Source organism: Eptatretus burgeri, chromosome 13 (genome assembly GCF_056783735.1).
Source record: "Eptatretus burgeri isolate ZD-2024b chromosome 13, Ebu_testis_v1, whole genome shotgun sequence".
Taxonomy (NCBI): Eukaryota; Metazoa; Chordata; class Myxini; order Myxiniformes; family Myxinidae; genus Eptatretus; species Eptatretus burgeri.
In genome coordinates, this window is record NC_140973.1 from 80,845,776 (window position 1) to 80,864,004 (window position 18,229).

An 18,229-nucleotide genomic window follows, 5' to 3' on the forward strand; every position below is an offset into this window, starting at 1 on the left:
CCCCTTCCCTGATGCTCCCCCACCCCCACCCCTTCCCTGATGCTCCCCCACCCCCACCCCTTCCCTGATGCTCCCCCACCCCCACCCCTTCCCTGATGCTCCCCCACCCCCACCCCTTCCCTGATGCTCCCCCACCCCCTCCCCTCCCCTGATGCCCCCCCCACCCCCACCCCTTCCCTGATGCTCCCCCCCACCCTCTCGCTCCCCACGACTACTTCCATTGTGTATTCTCCACAGCCGTTGATAAACGAATCCCAATGATTAATATAAATTGTTCATCCTCCCAAACATCTCTTCACGAGAACATGTCCGTCCGTTCCATTAACCTCCAATGTGATATTTTCCCACATCAAACGCATCACGTCCATTACTGTCGGCTCCTTTAATCCTTATTTTCTCGATTGATTCGCTCTCTTTTGACTAATTAATTCCCAATTATACTTTGTATAAGACTTTAACCTTGTCCGGCTCCCTTATGACGCGACAACCGCCCAACTATCACTCTTCCCAGCGGAATACCTTGTTGTGGAAAAATTATTCCAGAAACTTCAAAATATTTTTCGGATTTGGATCAAAAATGGCTGTAAAAACACGTGTCACGTGTCACCATAGCGACCAATCAGAGCTCGCAGGGATAAGCAAAGGATGACCATCCAGCGATCGAGTGGCTTCGTCCATCCCCTCCCCACTCCCTCCCCCTCCACCCCCCCCCGAGGCGAAATTATCGCGATAGTTGAGCGCGTGTACATTCCAGGAGGTGGTTTGAGCGTGCGATAAGTACGTTAGGGGAGGGGTTCATGCTGTGCTGTCTTCTCAACTCCGAACCCACACTCACTTTTTATCACCACACACACACTCACTTTTTATCACCACACACACACTCATAGTTCTTTTCTCCTCCACACCCCACCCTCCCCTCCTCCCACCCTCCCATCCCCCCCTCTCTCACCGCTGTGTTCTCGCTCGCCACGCGGCCCGAGTGAGTCTCCTCAAGTTCCGGCGACCCCACCTCGGGGAAACGGACAATCTCAGTTTCCTGCGGGGTCTGATTCCCTCTGACCAACCGAGGGGACCAAACGTGACCCGGGGTCTGGACCCGGGACCGAACCAACACCGTACCACGAGGATCCTGGGTTTGGGGTCCGTGAAAGAAGTTTATTGTACTGTCACTGTACTCTCTCCATTCCGCTAATTCACTCAGGTTTGTGGGGGAGAGGGGGGGCGGTTGGAGTGTGTGTGTGTTTGTGTGTGTGTGTGTGTGTGTGTGTGTGTGTGTGTGTGTGTGTATATGTGTGTGTGTGGGGGGGGTTGGAGTGTGTGTGTGGGGGGGTTGGAGTGTGTGTGTGTGTGGGGGGGTTGGAGTGTGTGTGTGTGGTGAGTGTTGGAGTGTGTGTGTGTGGGGGGGGGGGAGTGTGTGTGGGGGGGTTGGAGTGTGTGTGTGGGGGGGGGGTTGGAGTGTGTGTGTGGGGGGGGGGGTTGGAGTGTGTGTGTGGGGGGGGGGGGGTTGGAGTGTGTGTGGGGGGGGTTGGAGTGTGTGTGTGTGTGGGGGGGGGTTGGAGTGGGGGGGGGTTGGAGTGTGTGTGTGTGGGGGGGGGGTTGGAGTGTGTGTGTGTGGGGGGGGGTTGGAGTGTGTGTGGGGGGGGGGTTGGAGTGTGTGTGGGGGGGGGTTGGAGTGTGTGTGTGTGGGGGGGTTGGAGTGTGTGTGTGGGGGGGGTTGGAGTGTGTGTGTGTGGTGAGTGTTGGAGTGTGTGTGGGGGGGGGTTGGAGTGTGTGTGTGGGGGGGGGTTGGAGTGTGTGTGTGTGGGGGGGTTGGAGTGTGTGTGGGGGGGGGGGTTGGAGTGTGTGTGGGGGGTGGGTTGGAGTGTGTGTGTGGGGGGGGGGTTGGAGTGTGTGTGGGGGGGGTTGGAGTGTGTGTGTGGGGGGGGGTTGGAGTGTGTGTGTGTGGGGGGGGGGTTGGAGTGTGTGTGTGTGGGGGGTTGGAGTGTGTGTGTGGGGGGGGGGTTGGAGTGTGTGTGTGGGGGGGGGGGGTTGGAGTGTGTGTGTGGGGGGGGGGTTGGAGTGTGTGTGTGGGGGGGGGGTTGGAGTGTGTGTGTGGGGGGGGGGTTGGAGTGTGTGTGTGGGGGGGGGGGTTGGAGTGTGTGTGTGGGGGGGGGTTGGAGTGTGTGTGTGGGGGGGGGTTGGAGTGTGTGTGTGGGGGGGGGTTGGAGTGTGTGTGTGGGGTGGGGGTTGGAGTGTGTGTGGGGGGGTTGGAGTGTGTGTGGGGGGGGGGTTGGAGTGTGTGTGTGTGGGGGGTTGGAGTGTGTGTGTGGGGGGGGTTGGAGTGTGTGTGTGTGGGGGGGGGGGTTGGAGTGTGTGTGTGTGGGGGGGGGTTGGAGTGTGTGTGTGGGGGGGGTTGGAGTGTGTGTGGGGGGGGGGGGTTGGAGTGTGTGTGTGGGGGGGGGGGTTGGAGTGTGTGTGTGGGGGGGGGTTGGAGTGTGTGTGTGTGTGGGGGTTGGAGTGTGTGTGTGGGGGGGGGGTTGGGAGTGTGTGTGTGTGGGGGGGTTGGAGTGTGTGTGTGTGTGGGGGTTGGAGTGTGTGTGTGTGTGGGGGGGTTGGAGTGTGTGTGTGTGGGGGGGGTTGGAGTGTGTGTGTGTGTGGGGGGGTTGGAGTGTGTGTGTGTGTGTGGGGGGGGGGGTTGGAGTGTGTGTGTGGGGGGGTTGGAGTGTGTGTGTGTGGGGGGGTTGGAGTGTGTGTGTGTGTGGGTGTGGGGGTGTGGGGGTGTGTGTGTGTGGGGGGGGGGGTGTGTGTGTGTGTGGGGGGGGGGGGGTGTGTGTGTGTGTGGGGGGGGGTTGGAGTGTGTGTGTGTTGGGGGGGGGTTGGAGTGTGTGTGTGTGTGGGGGGTTGGAGTGTGTGTGTGGGGGTTGGAGTGTGTGTGTGGGGGGGGTTGGAGTGTGTGTGTGGGGGGGGGTTGGAGTGTGTGTGTGGGGGGGGGTTGGGTGTGTGTGTGGGGGGGGTTGGAGTGTGTGTGTGGGGGGGGGGTTGGAGTGTGTGTGGGGGGGTTGGAGTGTGTGTGGGGGGGGTTGGAGTGTGTGTGGGGGGGGGGGGGGTTGGAGTGTGTGTGGGGGGGGTTGGAGTGTGTGTGTGTGGGGGGGTTGGAGTGTGTGTGTGTGTGGGGTTGGAGTGTGTGTGTGTGGGGGGGTTGGAGTGTGTGTGTGTGGGGGGTTGGAGTGTGTGTGTGTGTGGGGGGGTTGAGTGTGTGTGTGTGTGGGGGGGTTGGAGTGTGTGTGTGTGGGGGGGTTGGAGTGTGTGTGTGGGGGGGGGGTTGAAGTGTGTGTGTGTGGGGGGGGGGGGTTGAAGTGTGTGTGTGGGGGGGTTGAAGTGTGTGTGTGTGGGGGGGGGTTGAAGTGTGTGTGTGGGGGGGGGGTTGAAGTGTGTGTGTGGGGGGGTTGAAGTGTGTGTGTGTGTGGGGGGGGTTTGAAGTGTGTGTGTGTGGGGGGGTTTGAAGTGTGTGTGTGTGTGGGGGGGTTTGAAGTGTGTGTGTGTGGGGGGGGTTTTGAAGTGTGTGTGTGGGGGGGGGTTTTGAAGTGTGTGTGTGTGTGGGGGGTTGGAGTGTGTGTGTGTGTGTGGGGGGTTGGAGTGTGTGTGTGTGTGTGGGGGGTTGGAGTGTGTGTGTGTGTGTGGGGGGTTGGAGTGTGTGTGTGTGTGGGGGGTTGGAGTGTGTGTGTGTGGGGGGGGTTGGAGTGTGTGTGTGTGGGGGGGTTGGAGTGTGTGTGTGGGGGGGTTGGAGTGTGTGTGTGTGGGGGGGTTGGAGTGTGTGTGTGGGGGGGGGTTGGAGTGTGTGTGTGGGGGGGGTTGGAGAGTGTGTGTGTGGGGGGTTTGGAGTGTGTGTGTGTGGGGGGGGGTTGGAGAGTGTGTGTGTGGGGGGGGGGTTGGAGAGTGTGTGTGTGGGGTGGGGGTTGGAGAGTGTGTGTGTGGGGTGGGGGTTGGAGAGTGTGTGTGTGGGGTGGGGGTTGGAGAGTGTGTGTGTGGGGTGGGGGGTTGGAGAGTGTGTGTGTGGGGTGGGGGTTGGAGAGTGTGTGTGTGGGGTGGGGGGTTGGAGAGAGTGTGTGTGGGGTGGGGGTTGGAGAGTGTGTGTGTGTGGGGGGGGGGGTTGGAGAGTGTGTGTGTGGGGGGGGGGTTGGAGAGTGTGTGTGTGGGGTGGGGGGTTGGAGAGTGTGTGTGTGGGGTGGGGGTTGGAGTGTGTGTGTGGGGTGGGGGGTTGGAGTGTGTGTGTGGGGTGGGGGGTTGGAGTGTGTGTGTGGGGTGGGGGTTGGAGTGTGTGTGTGGGGTGGGGGGTTGGAGTGTGTGTGTGGGGTGGGGGTTGGAGTGTGTGTGTGGGGTGGGGGTTGGAGTGTGTGTGTGGGGTGGGGGTTGGAGTGTGTGTGTGGGGTGGGGGGTTGGAGTGTGTGTGTGGGGTGGGGGGTTGGAGTGTGTGTGTGGGGTGGGGGTTGGAGTGTGTGTGTGGGGTGGGGGTTGGAGTGTGTGTGTGGGGTGGGGGGGGGGGGTTGGAGTGTGTGTGTGGGGTGGGGGGTTGGAGTGTGTGTGTGGGGTGTGGGGGGTTGGAGTGTGTGTGTGGGGTGGGGGGGTTGGAGTGTGTGTGTGGGGTGGGGGGTTGGAGTGTGTGTGGGGGGGGGGGTTGGAGTGTGTGTGTGGGTGTGTGGGGGGTTGGAGTGTGTGTGGGGGGGGGGTTGGAGTGTGTGTGTGGGGGGGGGTTGGAGTGTGTGTGTGGGGGGGGGTTGGAGTGTGTGTGTGTGTGGGGGGGTTGGAGTGTGTGTGTGTGGGGGGGGTTGGAGTGTGTGTGTGTGGGGGGGGGGTTGGTGTGTGTGTGTGTGGGGGGGTTGGAGCGTGTGTGTGTGTGGGGGGGTTGGAGCGTGTGTGTGTGGGGGGGGGGGGTTGGAGCGTGTGTGTGTGTGGGGGGGTTGGAGCGTGTGTGTGTGTGTGGGGGGGGGGTTGGAGTGTGTGTGTGTGTGTGTGGGGGGGGGGGTTGAAGCGTGTGTGTGGGGGGGGCGGTTGAAGCGTGTGTGTGTGGGGGGGGGGCGGTTGGGGGTGTGTGTGTGTGTGGGGGGGGTTGGAGTGTGTGTGTGTGAGGGGGTTGGAGTGTGTGTGTGTGTGAGGGGGTTGGAGTGTGTGTGTGTGTGAGGGGGTTGGAGTGTGTGTGTGTGTGAGGGGGGGTTGGAGTGTGTGTGTGTGTGGGAGGGGGGTTGGAGTGTGTGTGTGTGGGGGGGGGTTGGTGTGTGTGTGTGGGGGGGGTTGGTGTGTGTGTGGGGGGGGGTTGGTGTGTGTGTGTGTGGGGGTTGGAGTGTGTGTGTGGGGGGGTTGGAGTGAGTGTGTGTGTGTGGGGGGGTTGGAGTGAGTGTGTGTGTGTGTAGGGGGGTTGGAGTGTGTGTGTAGGGGGTTGGAGTGTGTGTAGGGGTTGGAGTGTGTGGGTGTGTGTGTGTGTAGGGGTACCTGGTGTGTGTGTGTGTGTAGGGGTACCTGGTGTGTGTGTGTGTAGGGGTACCTGGTGTGTGTGTGTGTAGGGGTTTGAGTGTGTGTGTGTGTGTGGGGGGGGGTTGGAGTGTGTGTGTGTGTGTGTGTGTGTGTGTGTGTGTGTGTGTGTGTGTGTGGGGGTTGGAGTGTGTGTGTGTGTGTGTGTGTGGGGGGGGTTGGAGTGTGTGTGTGTGTGTGTGTGTGTGGGGGGGGGGTTGGAGTGTGTGTGTGTGTGTGTGTGGGGGGGTTGGAGTGTGTGTGTGTGTGTGTGTGTGTGTGTGTGTGTGTGTGGGGGGTTGGAGTGTGTGTGTGTGTGTGTGTGTGTGGGGGTTGGAGTGTGTGTGTGTGTGTGTGTGTGTGTGTGTGTGTGTGTTGGAGTGTGTGTGTGTGTGTGTGGGGGTTGGAGTGTGTGTGTGTGTGGGGGGGTTGGAGTGTGTGTGTGTGTATGGGGGTTGGAGTGTGTGTGTGTGTGGGGGGGGGTTGGAGTGTGTGTGTGGGGGGGGGGTTGGAGTGTGTGTGTGTGTGTGTGTGTGGGGGTTGGAGTGTGTGTGTGTGTGTGGGGGTTGGAGTGTGTGTGTGTGTGTGTGGGGGGGGGTTGGAGTGTTTTGTGTGTGTGTGGGGGGGGTTGGAGTGTGTGTGTGTGTGTGGGGGTTGGAGTGTGTGTGTGTGTGTGTGTGTGTGGGGGGGTTGGAGTGTGTGTGTGTGTGTGTGTGGGGGGGTTGGATTGTGTGTGTGTGTGTGTGTGTGTGTGTGTGTGTGTGTGTGTGTGTGTGTGGGGGGTTGGAGGGTTGGAGTGTGTGTGTGTGTGTGTGTGTGTGTGTGTGTGTGTGTGTGTGTGTGTGTGTGTGTGTGTGTGTGTGTGTGTGTGTGTGTGTGTGGGGGGTTGGAGTGTGTGTGTGTGTGTGGGGGAGGGGGTTGGAGTTGGAGTGTGTGTGTGCATGTGGAGGGTGGGGTGTGTGTTTGTGTGCATATTGCGCTGCACTCCACTTGTGGGGTGGGGGATGTGTGGTGGTGACAGTCAGCGCTTGGGGTTGTTTGGGAGTGTTGGTGTTTGAGGGTTTGGGGCTGCCTGGAGTGATGGTACTTTGGGGAGAGGGGGTGTGGGGTGTTTTGTGTTTGTTTGTGTGCGTGTTGCGCTGCACTCCACTTGTGCATGGGGGGGGGGCGGGATGTGTGGTGGTGACAGTCAGTGCTTGGGGTGTTTGCGAGTGTCAGTCTTTGACGGCTTGGGACTTCCTGGCATGATGGTACTTTGGGGAGAGGTGGTGTGGGGTTTGTGGTGTGGTAAATTAGTGCTTTTGGCTGGTGAAGAATCTGGGTTGGATGAGTTGGCACATGGGGGGATGGAGTGGAAGATGTCACCACTTTGGGTGACACTGGGAGAGTCATCCTGGGTGGGGAGAGTCGGGGATGTGGTTCGGCGAGAGTCAGCGCTTGGGGCTGTTGGGTTGGTGATTCAGGATGGGAGTGATGGGTTGGAGAGAGTTGGAGTTTGTGGCGGTGAGGGGGTGAGCACAGTCAGATTTTTTTGGGGGGTTGGAGGGTGGGGGAGAGTTGGCACTTTTTCAGGCAGTTGGTGTGTGCGTCGAGTGAGTGTGGCTCTACACACACCACAGGCCCCTTTTTGGGAGGTTGTGTGTGGAGGCGCTGCTTTTGGAGTGAGGCAGTGGGTGGGGAGAGTGGGGGTAAGCCCTTTTGAGGTGGGGGGTGGGGGGGTGGCAGAATCGGCACCATAGTGGTGGTTTTTTGGGATAGTTGGTGCTTGTGGGGAGAGTTTATGCCTGGTATGGAGCTGATGATTGGGAGGTCGTGATGGGTAGGTGGTGATGGCGTGTTAGTGATGAGATGTTGAGAGTTTCCACTTGCTGTTTGGGGTGGTTGAGGCTGGGAGAGTTTACCATCTTACTCTCTTTTGCTCGGTTGGAGATTGCTTGTGCTCATGCTCATGGCCTTTTTATAATGGAATGTCTGGACAGTTCAAACGTGGCGTGTTTGTCTCTGAGCTTGTGTGCGACTCAGATGCGATTCATGGGCCGAGATCCTTGTGAGCAAGTGCTTTTGAGATGATGGTTCTGGGGTTGTAGAGTTGTTTGAAGTGTCCTCTGCGCAGGGCACTGATTCGGGCTACTCACTCCGAAACCTCAAGCTTGAGCTAAAGTTACATGGATGGGACTAAATCCGTCCTGGATGGAGTTAAGAAGGCAGGGCAGTGTGGCCTGGATCGCTCTGTCCCGGTTCTTTCTCCACATGTGCCACCTGGTTCGCTCGCTCCTGTTCTTTCTCTAGACGCGTGACCCAGTTCACTCGGTTCCGATTTTCTCTCCGCATGTTGACTAACACATCAATGCTAAATTTTGTTTGTATGCACGCAGGGAGATTCACCGGTGCCGAAGAAGAGCTTTGAATTCCAAGACCATCCAGCGTGCCGATCATGAACGATGATAAGTCGTACACGTGCAGCGCTGCGGGTTGTGGACAGGTATTGCTTGTGTGTTTGACATATCTCGAAACTGCAATCCGAACACATTTGTAATCTGAACATGTGAATAAATCGAGCCTTTTGGAACCTTCTGGAGCCTTTTTTGAACTCGTGTTTCCAATGACTCAAATCTTTGCCCTTTACGTGCACAGATGAATCGGATCTCTTGGTTGTAAACGTGGTCTGTCTGTCTGTTCATGCACATTTTGCTTGGACTTGTTTCTCATTGAAGGTGTGCGTGACGACGTAACCCATGTTGCCCTTGCGTAGTTTACACGGCAGACGTTTTCAATTTGTGATTATTTTTCCAAAGCGTCTTTACAAAATTGCAAGAGAACCTCTGTTCACGACATTGTGCATGCACGTCCTGACGGATGCAGCAGACGCGTTCATGGCCGTTGATCGTTATAATAGCAAATGAACTGTTTGTTCCGTTAATTTCTGATTGTTGTTTGTTTGTGATTGTGGTGTAAACTCCATGTGGTCCATTCCAAAGTCGTTCGGAGCAGTTTATAACGCTCGCTGCCTCTTTCCTTCCCACATTTTTCCTCCCAGCATTGCTCGATTTTTATTTTATTTTTATTTATTTTATTTTATTTTTTTCCCCCATAATTCAGCACTTGAGCCAGATCATCATTAGGTTTAGTCACAGTGAAAATGTGTGTGCGTGTTCTGTTTTGTCGTTTACCTGCCTGCTGTGGAATCACCTTCGCCGTCCTGTCCTCCCCATGCACATCCCCCAGTGTTTCGTCAGTGCGGATCACCTGGCAGTTCATCGGCACAAGCATGAGATGACGCTCAAGTTTCCACCCCTCAGGAACGACTCTGTTATCGTGGCAGGTTTGTCCCGGTGAACTTCGACTCCTTGTTATAACAGATCTTATTTTGGGGGTAAATCCGAATAAGATAGGAACTGTGGGATTTCCAAATGGTCCAATGGACATCAGTTGAAATTTTGTCTGGCATTCGGCTTTGTGCCACAGCGGTGTGATTTCGATTGCAATTTCGTAGAGCGGTTGTGCCACTTTGGTGGTGGTTTACAGTGCCAGTCGGAAAGTATTTGTGCTCATTTGTTTTCGAAGTTGCTCAAAGTGTTGGTTTATTGGCAGCAAACTGTGGCTGTTTGCTTATTTGTTTTCGTTTGCCTTTGGTTCTTTTGCATGAAATTGGTCTCACTCCTTTAGAAGTGCATTCCTCAATAATGTATTCAAGTGTTCCAGTGCAGTCTGTTTTATCCACTTCCAATTTACTTAAACTGTGCTTCTTCTCCTTCACATAGTTGCTTTCACTTCAAGTAATTTGTACATTGTGGTTGTCTATCCCTCTTGGGCTGGGAGGATTGCCTAGAGGTATGCACGCTCCCTTTTGAGCCGTCTGGTCTGGGTTTTTAAATGTCGACCCAGATATAAAACATCACTCTGGCTTTTCACGTGCAGGGTGATGCAACAATGTGTGTGTGTGCTGTCCATCAGAAGGACATTAAGCCTTCCCCTCTGTCAGTGCTGGTCATTGATGGATGTTGAAGATCGTGGGTGTCTTTCGTGAAGAGTTTGCAAGCTATCATCTGTACCCTGAACCAGTTAGAATTTTCTTCCTGAGTCGCCTTGAGTCGAATGTTAGGCCTGGCTGGCCATTTTGTGAAAGATTTGGGCCAAATATGTTTCCTGGCCGACCTCACAATAATGTGGGAATAGTTTGAGCAACAGCTGAAGTCGTAGTAGTAGTTTATTCCTTTGAATATTTAGACCATTCCCTGGACAGTGGGAGACTGCGGTCTGTAATCACTTTTGTCTGTCCGTCTGTCTGTCACAAAACCTTTTTTTAAAATCTTTTGTCACCAAATTTTCAACAAACATTTATTATGAGAATATGGAGAAGACTGTCAAGGGCAAAGTCAAAAAAAAAATTGGTCAAAATGTCAATGGCAAAGTCACCATGAGTCGAAATAGGCCTTATCAGCCCGTCATCTGCTGCACTGTGTGAGACGGCGGGGGTTTTTTATTTTTATTTTAATCACTTCCGTGTTTATTTATTACATCTGAACTTCAGTGTGTCTGTTCAGGGCATAACTTTCTACCATTTCAGCTTTTGTCATCAAATTTTGAGCAAACCTTTCTTATGTGAGGACCGAGAATACTAATGAATAAAACGAGCGAGTTGCCCGTGTCCACATGGGATGCTAAACGTGGTAGGGGTGGAGGCGGCAAAAATGCAAATGGCGTCTTCTGTCATCGAGCCAGTAAATTGGGAGCAACATTTCACATTTATTGCCACATCTGATGCAATTGAAATGCTCTAATGGTGGTGAGGTGCTCCATTTGAAGCTGTTCGATATCTGTAGCTTTTCGATGCCTCGGGTCTGTAGTAAAAAATTGTATCGGTGTCAAATTTAGTGAGCAATTGCGAATGAAAAGAAGAGGACAAAATACAATTTTTTTTATCCCCAGGCTTTTTGAAAAACGTACAGGGAGGATATTGCAATCTGGTCTGTCTGTCTGTCTGTCTGTCTGTCTGTCTGTCTGTCTGTCTCGCTATCTCCTCCTAAACGGTTGTGCAGAAATTCACCAAACTTGGTAGTTGTGATCATCATCACATGGCAAGAAGTTGCAAGAGCAGTGTCACTTTTGCCCCTGCCCCCTGGGGCAGGGTCAAAAGGTGAAATACCGAAAAATGCAATCAGTCACATTGTAAAACTTTTTAAAATGAAATTTTGTGTTTGCAGTCAACATTGGGGGTTGCTTGAAATATGTAACAATTTTTTGGACTTGACTGCTGGGTTCATGCCCCAGGGGTTGGGGACTTCAGGTCACATGGGTCAAAAGGAGGGGGGGGTGGGGAATTTAACTCAAGATTTATTTTGGGTCATTCTTGGTAGAACTTTCTGCTCTCTTTCAACTTTGCTTTTGGTGGGACTTCACTGTAGTTATGATTCCTTGAGGGAGGCATTAAGCGTTTTGTCTTGGTGTCGGTGGTGTCCTGCTTCATGAAGAATTTTTCATTTATTTAATTATTTAATTTTTATTATTTTCCCCCCAATTTTATATTTAATTTATTTTCAATTTCCAATTGGTTAATTTTTCATATTTTTTTAATTTATTTGATTATATTTTTATTTTTAATTGTTTTCAAATTTATTATTATTTTTAAAATTAAATTTCCAAGTAATTTTAAATTTTCAAATACTGTATTTAATTATTTGTATTTATTATTGTTCCCAGAAGGAGGCGTTAAGTGCATGTTTAGTATTGGTGACCATGGTGTCCCACTTTTAGGAAGAAAAAAAAAAAAGAAGACATTTGTATGGTGAGGCAGAATTTAAAGTGCTACCATTTGGCTAAAATTGTGAGTTGGCTATACTGGGAACCATCAGCAATCTGCTGTGTCACCTTCAACGATAACAGTGTTTAGTTTGATCTCAAGTTTGGGTTGAGTATAAAGTGGATGAAAATGGGCTTATCATTTAAAATGCTTTCTGGTTATTCCCATGGTTTAAAAACAAAAACAAAAACAGATGTTGCAATCGGCTCCGTGTCTGTCTGTCTGTCCATTACGTGACCTCCTCTTAAGGCCTAAGTCACATTTGCCACGGTGGCCGTGGGGTCTTCAAAAGCTACGGCCACTAGCAATTATACGGCGGCCGCAGTATTTCCACAGTCACACAATGTAGCAGTCACATGTTTTTATTTTTCGGGGAGCCGCACGGCGTATTTAGGCCTAAGTCACATTTGCCACGGTGGCCGTGGGGTCTCCAAAATCTATGGCCACTCGCAATTATACGGCGGTCGCAGTATTTCCACGGTCACACAATGTAGCAGTCACATATGTTTTTATTTTTCGGGTAGCCGCACGGCATATTTATAAATTGTGGAGACCGAAAACGTGGGGGTGCCGTACGGTCTTTGATTTGATGTCGCACGGTGACCTTAGGGCGTTCCTGCGGCGGCCATAGAATTTTCAAGGCAGAAGCAAGTTGCCCACAAGGCGACCGCAAGGCGACCGCAGGGGGGCCCTAAGACGAACGTGCGGCCAGACGGATGGTAACGAGTGGGTTTTTCTTTTTTTTAACCAGTTTTTTTTGTTTCGGCTTGTCAAATTGCTACGGCGAACGTAGAAATGAAAAAGTTATATTTCCACGGCGACCTTACAACCTGTAAAATATAGCCAAACGGCGTAGGACCACCCTGAGGCCACCGCAGAAACTCTGCGGCTGCCGCATGTTTCTGTCAATTCAGAGGGCGTACGGCCGCCGTATCCTCGCCGTAGAGCAAATGTGACTTCGGCCTAAACGGTCATGCAGAAATTCACCACACTTGGTCGGAGGACTAAACGATATTGATGATTATTATTATTATTATTATTATTATTATTATTATTTTTTTTCGCTCATCAATTATCGTCCCTCCAAGTATCAACAATCTAGTGATGTATCGACATTGCGAAATCACTTGTGCTAATGTAGCACAATCTACAGTGGCCTGCATAAGTATTCACCCCCTCCAAATTTTTCACATTTTGATGCCACCTGAGCTTATTTCATGATCCTTTCAAATCAAACTACATATATGTATATATATATATATATATATATATTTTCTTTACAAACCACTCCAAAGTGATAAAGCTAAAAAATGCAGACAAACTGTGAATAAGCTAGATTAACAGAGAAAATCAGAAGATTCTCAGTTGCATAAGTATTATTATGGTTGTGGGGGTAGATGGAGGAATTTCATAGGAAAGTAAGGATTGTATAGAATTGCTTGGTCCGTGGACGTGTAGGAGAGATCTTGATGTAAACTAAGTAGGGAAACTTCAGTGTTTCTTGTCACCACATGGGGGGTGGTGCTGTGTTAATTAGATGGGGATGAACACCAATTTCCCCCATTATGTAATTGCCCCATGTGACCTCTCCCTATGTTTTTGTATTACAAACCAACAATGAAAGAATTTTGTTTATATAACAACAAGCGAGCCAAAAGTCGAAGCAGGCAGAAGCCCCGCCTTTCCGGTTTTTTTGTGCCAACAAGCCACGCCCGGAGGTAGATGATTGATGGGTGAGACGTTGGAGAGCGGATGGAAGAAGGGTGAGGTACAAGGAGGAGATTGTAGTTGTGAGAAGAACGTGGCTGTGATGGAGGATCCGCTTTGCTCTCCTCTCGGCACGACGAAATGGCTGCGTGATTCTCGTATTCGTGCTGAGGCGAATTGGCTTGCGTGGTGGAGCAAGACGCTGACCATTGACTCTTGGTTGGGTCATGAGAGACTGACCTTCAAGCCTCATGTATATCACTGAAGGGAGTGGCACCATTCTGCAGAGAACTGCGGCATTGGCAAGCACGATCGAAGAGGGAAGCAGCATGGCGGTTGGTGAGCCCTGGTGTTGAACACCGTCTCATGAATTACCTCACGTATGTTTCCCGCCCGGGGAGCGGCTCGACGCCATTTTGTGGCGCGTCTTCCCGTGCAGTTATGACGCAGTTTGGTGACTTTCCAGCTCCTGAAACTCACTCCTGGACCCAAAGCTAAGTGACAAAATAAAGGAGGGATTGTTTTTCTTTGATTTATTCTGTGCCCCTTGTCTGTATTTAAGTCTGTGTGGAGGCGCCTCAAAAGTAGATTTTGGTTACCTCACGTCTTGATTTGTTTCATTATAACTTTTTCTGTTTTAGTATATACATCATAGACCCATGAACCTATATATTTTAAGGTCCGATGGAACACTGTCTGTGCAATGAACCAAATTTCATGACCAGTAGTAGTCTTTGTGACTTTCAAAAATGCCACTCAAGTCAGGGTATGCCCTAAAATAGGGGTGGTAACCACTTACATGCGCTCAGGTCAGGTCAGGTATGGGAGCATGTGCCAGAACAGCGCATCGCTGCTTCCACTTTCCGCCGGTACTCCAGGGGCCTCCGTCTGGCCATCCCCCAGGCAGATGCCAGGCCCATCCCCATCTCCTTGAGATGATGGTCAACCTGCTGCAACCATCAGGCACGTGGTCGGCCCACTGGCCTCCTCCACTCATGAGACTCCCTCGCTGAGAGAATCTGGTGAGCAGGATCAGCGTCAGGAAAACGAGCCACATGTCCATACAGCCGCAGCTGACGCTCACGGACTATGCAGGTAACAAATCTCATCCGAGTCTCTCTCAGCAACCGCTCGTTGGACACAAAATCCGACCAGCGATAGCCAAGGATTCTCCGAAGAGACCTGGTACCAAAGGAATTAAGTCTCCGTCTCAGATCCTTGGTCAGAGTCCAGGTCTCGCATCCATAGAGCAAGACTGGAAGTACCAAGGACCTGAAGACTCGGACTTTCGTCCTCCCGCAAAGGTACCGGCAGCGCCACACCCCATGATCCAGTGAATCCATGACTCCCCAGGCCCGACCCAGATGTCTATTGACCTCCGGCTCACAACCTGCGGAGACATGAATATCACTGCCAAGGTAAGTGAATCTATCCACGACCTCAACATCCTCACCACAAACAGACACAGACAGGACAGCAGCATCCAAGATGTCACCGAAAGCCTGGATCTTAGTTTTGACCCAAGAAATCCGTAATCCCAACGGCTCCGACTCCTCATTCAGCACCTCGAGGGCCCCCAAGAGGATGTCTAAAGTCTCCGCAAAGATGACTGCATCATCTGCAAAATCAAGGTCCGAGATCTTGACATTGCCAAACAATGCACCGCAACTTGATCTCTCCGACATCCTCCCAAAAATCTAGTCCATACAAGTGCTGAAAAGTGTGGGGGCAAGTACACATCCCTGACGAACTCCAGTAACGACTGGAAATAAGTCAGAGATGGTACCACCACACTTCACAGCACTCTCAGTACCAGACTAGAGTTCAGACATCAGATCGATCAGTTTCGGTGGCACCCCACGAAGACCAAGAATCCTCCAGAGGACATCCCGATTCACTGAATCGAACGCTTTACAGAGATCAACATAGGCTGCAAGCAGCCCCTGCCGAAACTCTCGTCTGCGTTCGGTGAGGACACGAAGTGCAAGGATACGGTCAATCGTTGACCTCTTTGGTGTAAAGCCTGACTGCTCTGGACGCTGGTGCTCAAGCAGATGGTGGCGAACCCTATCAAGAATTATCCGAGCAAAGACCTTGCCCGGCACTGAGAGCAGCGTCACCCCTCGGTAGTTGTTGCAGTCTTGACGATCACCCTTCCCTTTCCAGAGAGGGACAACAAGGCCCCTCTTCCAGTCAGTTGGGATGATGCCTGTGTTCCAGGCAGAGCACAAAACTGCATGCAACGACACCAGTGCAGCATTTCCACCAGCCTTGAGAAGTTCAGCATGGATGCCACAGATCCCTGGAGCTTTGCCCCGTTTCAACTGGTTCACCGCAGCCCGTGTTTCCACAAGCGATGGTGGACCACAGTTGATTCGAGGGTCGGCAACAGGGATTGTAACACCCTTGACGTCCAACTCGACAGCTGGGGGATCAGCCTGGTACAACCGCTCAAAGTAACCGGCCCAGCGGGCCTTCACTTCAGACTCCTCTGTCAAGAGCCTACCACTCTCTGCTCGAACTGCAGTGCTCCGAGGGATGGGCTTGGATGAACGTAATGCGCGAATTCCCCTGTAAGCGGGACGAGAATCACCTGTCCACAGGTGATGCTCTACCCCCTCACAGATTCCTCGCACATAGGCCCCTTGTCCACCCTCAGTGCACGTACAGTTTTACGCCTCAGCTCCCTGAACAGCTCAGCTCTGCCATTCAGCCTGGCCCTGCGACTCTGGTCAATGGTATCCAGTGTCCCTTGAGAGACAAAATTCTTCTTTGCCCTGCGGTGAACTCCAAGGCATCCACCGGCAACATCAAGGACGGTGGTCTTGAAGGTGCTCTACAACTCTTCAGGACCCCCCCAAAGCACCCAGACCCCCCAAGTGTCCACTCAGCCTGTTCGCAAACTCCTCAGCTACTCTCTCATCCCTGAGCTTGGCAACATCCAGCCTAGGCTGGGATGGTACCATTCTCCAGGATTTAATGTGCAGCTTTAGAGTTGCTACAACAAGCCTGTGGTCAGTATTGAGGAACTGAGCACTCCGGTAGACCCTGCAGTTCTGGATCATCCTCCAACGACCGTCAATGAGGACATGGTCAATCTCCTTTGCCACACCGCCAGCGTTGGAATACCAAGTCCAGCGATGAGCTTGCGGGCGCTGAAACCATGAACCAGCCACCCTAAGTCCATGACTTCTTGCAAAGTCAAGGAACTTAGTGCTATTCTGGTTCATAGTTCCTGACCCATGGGGACCAAAACACACCTCATAACCGTCCCTATCAGTTCCAGTCGATGCATTGAAATCCCCCAAGACTAGAAGTGTATCTCGTCTAGGGCACTGATCAAACACAGACTCGAGTGTGGCGTAGAATGTGTCCTTCACGGTGAGATCACTCGCCTCAGTCGGAGCATAAACAGAGACCAGGGAAATGACACCGAAGGGGTGGCGAATCCTTAATCTCATAATATGCTCGTTGACCGGTGTTACCTCAATTATCATTGGGGTCAGCTTATTGGACACAGCTACAGCAACTCCTTGGGTATGGTAACCATCAGAGCGACCAGACCAATAGTAGGTGTAACCACCCACCATTATCTCGCCGCAATCCGGTCTCCGAACCTCAGAGAGAGCTGCAATCCCGATGTCCAAACGCTTGAGCTCAGATGATAACAGAGACAGGTGATCATCCTCTCTTAGGGATAGGACATTCCAGGCACCCACCCGAAGGGACCGCCTCAGGTTAACCCAAGGAGACCGCCGTCTGGTGGACGACACCTGGTGATGCGCTCAGCCTCAATCATTATTTATTTAAGTTGCTGGTGTCCGTGTATCTTTCGTGGGTTCGAGTATAACTTGTGTGCCTCCGTCCCTCTGTCCCTCTGCCGCACATTTCCTCCCGCACGCTCCATAATCTCTGAGGATCACGTGTCCACCTTCAAGGAAAACCGCTCGGTAATACGGCCTAGTCGGTGTTAACCGCCCGTCCACCACAATTGGGTCGGGGGGGATGAACCTAACCACCAGCAGTGCGACATTTGTTGATTAGGATTGAGATATGAATGCCCCCCCGACTCCCTCAGAAGTGCAGGACTGTGATATTTGAACTCTGAACAACATTTCACAAGGGACATAAAATTGTTGATCATGATAATTGGTGTTGGGAGAAAAGAACGCTTGGAAATTTAAGGGAAATATATATTTTTTTTCTGAGGAGAGGAGATGTGCACGAAGTGGCGGACAAGCATGAGATGGCGATCGTACTAGATAGTGACGCATTGGAAGGAAGCGAGTGGGGTTTGAGAGTTGAGTGATGATAGGGTAGGAGCCTCCCCTGTCCCAAGTGTCAGTCCTTCCTCCCCGTGGTGGAGGATGAGACTCAAGGAGCGGGTGCGATGACTCTTCAGGTCATGTTAAAACAATAAATGAACAGATGAGTGAATTTAGGAGACAAAATTAACAAAGGTATGGGGAATTGAGGGAACAAATTAAGGAACAAAGGAATGAAATGAAGGAAATGTTGGGACAGCTGCTTTGTCTGGGGGGGGGGAAGTTTGTGCTTGCAATCTTATTGGCGATGAATGCAACGAGTTCCTGCTTGCTTGTAGGGTTATGCAGAAAGTCTTGCCAGTTTCCAGGGACCTTGGTCTTACGAGCTACCTTCCTGCGATAGCCTTTACCTTTTTTCTCCCTTTTGGACTCTGATGCTGCAAGTGAGGTAAGTGTCCCAGACAATGTCAACACTTTTCAAATTCTGCAGCTGCTTCACCATGTCAGGAAGAAATACAGTTACAAATCTGGAAGCTTACTGCACTCAGCATTCAGGTCCTTGTAGAACAGTTATATTGGTAAGTGTGTGTTTTCGATAGAATCCGTCCCTAGTCTCATGGGAATTAAATGTTCGTGCGCTGCAGAGTTATTTTGATAGTCAGGATTTTCTTTTACATTTTTACATCACCAACAACTACAACACCTTCGCTCCATCCTGACGCCATAACACTCGCGGTGGGCGGAGTTCAAGAGGACCTGGCATCTCTCTCGCCCAATCCGGGGGATGCGAGCGAGGTTGCCATTGGTCGGCCAATGAGCGCAGGACAATGTTACTCTCCCTGTTTGAGGGGTGGTCCGCCGTGGCGGCCACCACCCCCCCCCCGGTTCAATCAGCGGACTTGGTGCCCCTTTTGGCCAATCACGGGGGCAACGATCACATTTTGCACGCCAAAACCGTCCAGTCCGTCCATGG

The 18,229-nt window shown here is 52.3% G+C and overlaps 1 protein-coding gene across 9 annotated transcripts in view; it reads left to right on the forward strand.

Moving 5' to 3' along the window:
- Nucleotides 1–217: 217 nt before the first annotated feature.
- LOC147014905 (cyclic AMP-dependent transcription factor ATF-7-like) overlaps nucleotides 218–18,229 on the forward strand; it is a 176,518-nt gene continuing 158,506 nt past the window's right edge. For 3 of the 9 annotated variants that reach the window (XM_085853348.1, XM_085853349.1, XM_085853350.1), the window contains exons 1-3: nucleotides 218–1,201; nucleotides 7,860–7,966; nucleotides 8,710–8,806. In XM_085853348.1, the coding sequence (XP_085709474.1) occupies nucleotides 7,919–7,966; nucleotides 8,710–8,806 (145 nt within the window). In that variant the 5' untranslated portion in view covers nucleotides 218–1,201; nucleotides 7,860–7,918. Of the gene's footprint in view, nucleotides 1,202–7,859; nucleotides 7,967–8,709; nucleotides 8,807–18,229 lie in introns of those variants that run through there. The other 6 variants (XM_085853345.1, XM_085853346.1, XM_085853347.1 and 3 more) reach the window with 3 other exon arrangements.